Source organism: Sinohyriopsis cumingii, chromosome 9, assembly GCF_028554795.1.
Source record: "Sinohyriopsis cumingii isolate HCF-2022 chromosome 9, ASM2855479v2, whole genome shotgun sequence".
Taxonomy (NCBI): Eukaryota; Metazoa; Mollusca; class Bivalvia; order Unionida; family Unionidae; genus Sinohyriopsis; species Sinohyriopsis cumingii.
Window position 1 is genome coordinate 47,031,722 of NC_142969.1, and position 7,124 is coordinate 47,038,845.

Below are 7,124 nucleotides of genomic sequence, written 5' to 3' on the forward strand. Positions count from 1 at the left end.
TCAGCAACGAAAAACATGGTGGGTTGGCTTATGGGAATCATATTTTTCTTTTGGCCTAACTTTGTTAAAGTGCAGATAATATTATCATGTCCATTACTTTGATATAAGAATGGTCAGTAATTCATATCATTTTAACAATTATATTTTACCTACGGAACATATACTAGTATTAGCAATTCCCATCTGCATATGGCACAAAAGCCATCATTTTTAGAACTAACCTGCGAAGTTTAATTTAAAGAAAAAGTGATAACACAATTTCCAGCAAGTTATTAAAGTTAATTAGCAAAGCTGCCATTAGCACAGAACTTTGCAATCAAGATTCATCTAACTGTTTCGCAGAGTTGTATCCTCAGGTAACTAAGTTAGTACATATAGAACTAGATCTACTTTGCTACTCTTTAATTACTCTGCAAAAGCAATTTGTATTGGATCACGTAAATGTTCCATTTTCCTATTTTGCATTTGTATGTTGTCTATTAAAGGATCATATTTAATGTTAAGATGAAACAATAGTTCACATAAAACAATCAATTTCTATAGGCAGAGAACAAGGGGACAATTGCAAGTACTGCAGAAACACTAGGTTCACTACTCACCACCATTCCAAGAGTCTTCACAATCCCAGAGCACCAAGAACACCAAGAATAAAATCCCCCATATCCTTATCATTACGTGAAAAACCGTCACCATTACAGATGCGGCAGAGGCGGACATCTCCAAGACATTTATCCAAGTCTGCAACATCTATGCAAACTGGTCTGACACAGAAAAGATCAACCAGAAAATCACTGGAAGTTGCCTTTAATATATATCCATCACAATTAAGCAGTTTTTCTTCCAATGATGGTATAAGCTTGGAGATGCCGAATGTTTCAATGCATGTGGGTATTATCTCATATGTACTTGTGTACATGTTTGTTTAGATAATGAAACTTTGATGAAATTCATTTTGAATAATGTGTTGGCAGAGAAAATGTTGGCTTTTTTCAAATAGACTCGTCTGTTGATTGTTAAAATAATTACCCATATTTTGAAGATTATATGTTTTGTTTTTCACCTACATGTTTTACTGTATATATCTTTTAACCATGTTTGATATATTTACTTTATAACTTCCATAATCTAAGGACTACATAATTAATTATAATGGATATTTCTTGCCATTTATTTCCAGAGCCATTTAATGTTATGGTAGTTAGGATAACCCAAATTATAACATATTAAGTGTATGTATGTATATATACTGAATTTTACATTTCAGTTTTACTTCACTGCTTTCAAAAATTTATTTTGAGCTCAGTTTATTATGGCTGCAATAACATTTCTGTGTAGAGACAATAAAACACCTTGTAAAACAAAATGAACGGCTATAGAAAACCAGTAATGCTTTGAAGGGTAAAGGTAATTGAAACACCATATGGCATTAAGATGTCCATGACCATATAATGAAATGGATGTATTCTTTTCAGTATTCCACAACACTCATGCAAGTATGTGTGTTCTTTCTATTGTTGGACCTGTACATATTATACCTCAAAACATACTTATCTAATTTGATTTGTTGTGCGTTCTCTTTGATTCCATTCATTCAAAATCTGTGTCAACTAAAGTCATTTTCCACCATCACTTTAGCTAGCAAGTAATTCCAGCCATGGTAACTTATATACCCGGTATGCAAATAAACATGCCTATCATTACAAAAACAAAAACACTTTAATTGAAATATTACTGAATCAGACCCTATTTTACAAAACATTGATGATCAACTTTTGTTTTTCTTATGCCCAGTAGGTAAACGATCATTATATACGGTTTCATTTTCAGATCAGGCACCATTGCTGGTCGGCCAGTTGATAACTTTAATAGATACATGATAGAGGGAACATCAGGCCGTAGACCAGTATCCATCTGCAAATAATAGTTCATGCCCAATTCCAGACACATTTCTGGCCAGTCAAGATTAACGTGTGCAGCAGACGTCCCAGTATTCATGGTCCCCGATGCAGGCTTGCCAGCAGTCATTACGTTCTTCTGTGTATTCATCCCAGCAGTTGCTGCCTTTAGTGCAGGCATACTGTAACTGTCTTCTATGCAGGCATCCCAGTGCTTAATGATTCCAGTTCATTCTCAAAACTTGAGTCACCCAATGTCATTGTCCCACTCCTTGTCTCCACTAAATGCCACCAACATGGGTAAAAATGTAGCCAAGAGAATGGATATGGAAGAATGTGATTTCTCACATTTCTTTCAAGAAGGAGAGGGAAACGTATATTTCAATGAATTTGTGGTTTAAGTAATAAAGGAGTAGTTTACGTATTAACATAAAAGACCATTGGTATATAATTGTATTCCTACAATTGCAAAAGCACATTCATATGATACAGCTGCTAAATCACATTCAGTATTTAACATCAGTCTGCAATAATTATTCTCATTGTTCTATTCATTTTCTTTAAAAGACACAAGTCAGATTTATCAGGATTCATTTATAAAACCTGCAAGATGGTTACCATTACACACTTGCCAGTTGCCACAAAGGCTGTTACGGGCATGTTACAGATTTCATAAACCATTGGTTTTTTTTCAAAGAATCGAGCTTACGGTAAAAACAACATACTGGAACACATTTCACTGATCATGTTATCTCATTTACGAAATGTTTATAGGCACACTTTTGACTTACAATCATACTCACAGACCAACACACAAATACACCATTTTATCAAAATAGTAGTATGTCTTTTCTAGATTTTTTCAGACAGGAAACTCTTTGGTGTCCACTCTACAGTCCACAAAGCATCTTTCTGGCTCCTGTGGCTGTTGTTTTTGTTGCTGCTGCTGTTGCTGCTGCTTCTGAAATTTGTACTTTTCTTAATAAGTGTTTTAGGCACTCTTTCATCAGTCAAAATGGCACCCATCAAATGCATTCTACACGGATAAAAATGAGTGGTTATACTAAACTCTGATGTTCTTTTTTACAGATTAAACTTGCTGAGCGCCGCAATTTATTTTATAAATGCAACAAAGTTGGCACTCATCAGGAAACAAATGCAAAAAGGTGACAGTAAGACTATGAAGGCACTGTTGGATTACTATTTCCCACCCGCTTTTCTTTCGCAGCATTCTGCCACAGGGGTGAAATCTATGGTAGCTCAATTGGTAGTGCATTCGACTCATAATTCGAGGGTTCATTTTCAGACATGGCCATTTACATCTGCAGGCTTGCTCACATGAGGAGGAAAGCTCACGTGAGCAAGATCGTGCTCACGTGAGTTTATATTAACAACTCCTGCTCACGTGATTTTCATATTTTTAAATCTATTTCTCGCGCACTTTCTACCTAATTTGCATGTTAAAATGCACATGACACTAACCTGAGTGAGATCTCACGTGTGAATATCATGTGAAGAAGGGTAGGCAGTTTTGGGGGGGACATAATTATTTAACTGTGACGTATGTCAACATGTTCATAGTGGAAGTCTGAATCAGCACATGAGATATATACTGTGAAAAACCATTTAAATATGAATTTAATAAAATATTTAGCTTGAGTGGAATATTTGAGGATACGTCCTGATACAAACTCATGTAAGTGCAAATTATGTCATCAAAGGTTTAGTCTCAGTGTAACATTCACTGAGCACATGATGAGACCTACTAGAAAAAACTATTAAAGTGTGAAGTGTGTGATAAAACGATTATCAACACTGCAGCTCTGGAGCAGCACATGAAGACACGTGCTGGAGAAAAATCATTTCAGTGTTAAGTACATGATGGAAAGGTTAGTAAAAGTAGAAACCGGAATCGGGAGATGAACCGTTTATGTGTGAAGCATTTAATAACAAGTTTTGTCAGAGTGGATATTTAATGATTCATATGAGGACACATACTGCTTGATTTGAATTTTAGGGAGAAGTGACTTCTTCTTTTAATAATAATAATAATAATAATAATGAAGACTTTGTATAGCGCCTAATCTTTAGAAGCGCTAGGCGCTTTACAACATTAGACAACACCTATAAGATTAAAAACATATATAATGAGATGATTACAAACACAAATACCATGAAATTAGAAAACATAGAGGAAAAAGAAAAGACAAACATGCTGAGAATATTTAAGGTAGGAAACATTATTAGGTCTTTAAGTTTGTTCTTGCAGTCGAAAATAAGTGCGTTTTGTGTCTAGGTTCAGTGGGCAATTCATTCTACGTTGTTGGGCCCTGGTATGCAAAAGAACGCTGTCCATATGACTTTGTTTTCAAAGAGGATCGTAAGTATCTTGCTGGTGTGTACACATGGGTGAGGTCGGATAGGTATGTTGGAAAGAAGTCCGTCAGTGAAACGTAAAACAGAGAACAAATTTTGTATTTGATTCTGGATCGAATGGACAGCCTGTATAGGGTACAGAGCAGCGGGGAGGTGTGCTCTGATTGTAGTACTCTAAGTATGAGCCGAGCAGCTGTGTTTTGAACTTTTTGAAGTTTTTCGAGTAGATATTGAGATGAACCAGACAGAATTTAGTACATTAGTCCAGTCTTGAAAGTACTAATGAACACACAAGTGTCTTAGTGGCATCAGCTGAAAGATATTTACGAATGGAGCTGATGCGTCTCAACTCAAGATATGCCGCCGTGCATATGTTCATGACATGTTGGTGCAATGTGAGAGTACTGTCCAGAGTAACACCTAGGTTTCGTACTGATTGTGTGAATGTAATGTTGGTATTGCTGCTATTTGTTGTTTGGGGCAAATGATGTGAATGAGAATGTATTTGTGTTGTAATCATAATGGCCTCAGTTTTATTATCATTCATCTGCAGCTTGTTACATGTCATCCATGATTTCACATCAGAAATACACCTCTCTACACCTATTAATGGTATCATTAACTTCAGTTGCGTGGCTAGATTTGTGTATTTGGGTGTCATCAGCGTACAATTGGTGAGACACTGGATGATGATCTATGACACTTGGGAGCGGCTGAATGTACATAATAAAGAGAACAGGTCCAAGAACAGACCCCTGTGGAACACCACAACATAGATGAACTAGGCTGGAGTGTATTCCATTTGCGGACACAATTTGTGTACTGTTGACCAAGTAGGACTTGAACCACAGTAAGGGTGTAACATGAATGCCAATTACATACTGGAGACGGTGAAGTAATACATCATGGTCTATTGTGTCAAATGCTGCAGACAAATCAAGGAGAATGAGGACTGTAATCTTTCCGCTATCCAAAGCAGAGAGAATGTCATTAATTACTTTTAGAAGAGTAGTTTCAGTACCGTGGAATTCAGATGCGATATAAGTTGGATAGAACAACCTTTTCTACGATTTTTGATATGAATGGGAGATTAGAAACTGGGCGGTAATTCTTTAAATCGTTATGGTCTAGTGTTGGCTTCTTTAGCAGAGGCTTTACAATGACAGTTTTGAAAAATGATGAGAATTCCCCTGATGAGAGAGAGGTATTAATAACATCAGTTAGTGAAGGTAATGCTGGATCTAAGCACTCAAGCAGTAGTGATGCTGGAATTGGATCAAGTTCACATGACTTGAGTCTGGTGGATAGCCAAAGCCTTTCAGCTTTACGGCGGTCTCTTTTAGCAGTGCAAAGTTGGTCACTAACACTGCTATACCATGGAGACAAGTGGGAACAAAGCAATAAACTATATATATATATATATATATATATATATATATATATATATATATATATATATATATATATATATATATGCTATCTTATTTTAATTTTATTTATGTCCTTTCTTTCTTGGTATGTATTTGACATTAGTTTTAATCAATACTTTATTTTAAAAGTGAATAATCGGTGTTATATGTTAATTAGAAACACATTTTGTACTTGTATGAACCTATTATATGTTCTTACCCATCGTATTCATACTTGTATTCATATATTTACGTTTAGATTGAGATATATGAGTGTATTTACCATAGGGCTTTAAAAGAGCACAGTAGAAATTTTACATTGTAATTTATATTAACTGATAGGAATAACAGGATTACTATTAAAGTCTTTTAACTGTAACTTAGTACAAATGCTTGATAAACACTCACTTAATTTTCTTTTTCCTTTTTTTCCTGAATGTTTCGTATAACTATGCAGTCAAAAATTTTGACTTTTGAAACAACACCTGAAACATGTATGCATCCACTAGGGGTGCACTTTCTGAAGCCACGTTGACTTTCTGGCAGCAGCCATGATCAAGGTGTTCTGTGAGTCTGTTCAGCAGTAGCCTGGTGAGGACTTTGCCCGCGATGCAGAGTAGAGAGATTCCTCTATGGCTGTCGTAACATTGGCGATTGCCTTTGCGTTTGTAAATGCGTTTCATCTTCCACATCCCAGGGAACATCTCCGTTAGTGTTTCCACTAGCTTAGGCCCGCCAGACTTGTAGATCTCGGCTGGGATGGAGTCCGCTCTTGGAGCTTTCCCACTAGACAGGAGCTCAATGACCCTATGGGTTTTCAGCAGCTTTGGAGGGTCAGCCAATCTATCGTTGATCTTCACCTGGGGTCTACGGATGATCGCTCCATCGTTGATGGAAAAGCGTCTTTTGAGGATACCGTCAAAGTGTTCCACCCAGCTATCCGGTATCTTCTCCTTCTCGGTTATGAGAGTGCTGACAGCGGAGCTCATAAGTGGAGCTGTGCTTGATGTTACTGGGCCATAAACATCACGAGGAGTACTATAGAAATTCTTCATGTCGTGTTTGTCGGCAAAGGACTGAACATCACCAGCCTTTCGGCTCAGCGATGTGTCCTACATTACCCTCAGTTTCTTCTGCACAGCTTGGCGGACTCTGCTGACTTCATCTTTCTTTGTAGACGACTTGGGGTCGATGTTATATGCACGATGGAGACGATGCTTCTCATCTAGCAGGGACTGTATTTCTTCACAGTTCTCGTCCAACCAGTCTTGGTGCTTTCGCGCAGTGACGCCAAGAGTTTCAGACGACGTTGAGTACACTAGATGTTTGAAGGCCACACAGCATTTTCCTACGTTATTAGTATTAGAGTCAGTGGTTTCTAGCTGGCTTGTCAGAGCTTTCGACAGAGTTTGCTCAGTTTTGCAAACTTGAAGCCTGGTTACGT

General features: G+C 37.1%; 1 protein-coding gene across 1 annotated transcript; it reads right to left on the reverse strand.

Annotated features, from left to right (window-relative positions):
* Positions 1-6,129: 6,129 nt before the first annotated feature.
* Positions 6,130-6,735, reverse strand: LOC149791748 (uncharacterized). Its single transcript, XM_089969469.1, has one exon. The coding sequence runs from the start codon at positions 6,733-6,735 to the stop codon at positions 6,130-6,132; it is 606 nt and encodes a 201-aa protein (XP_089825595.1).
* Between the last annotated feature and the right edge of the window lie 389 nt (positions 6,736-7,124).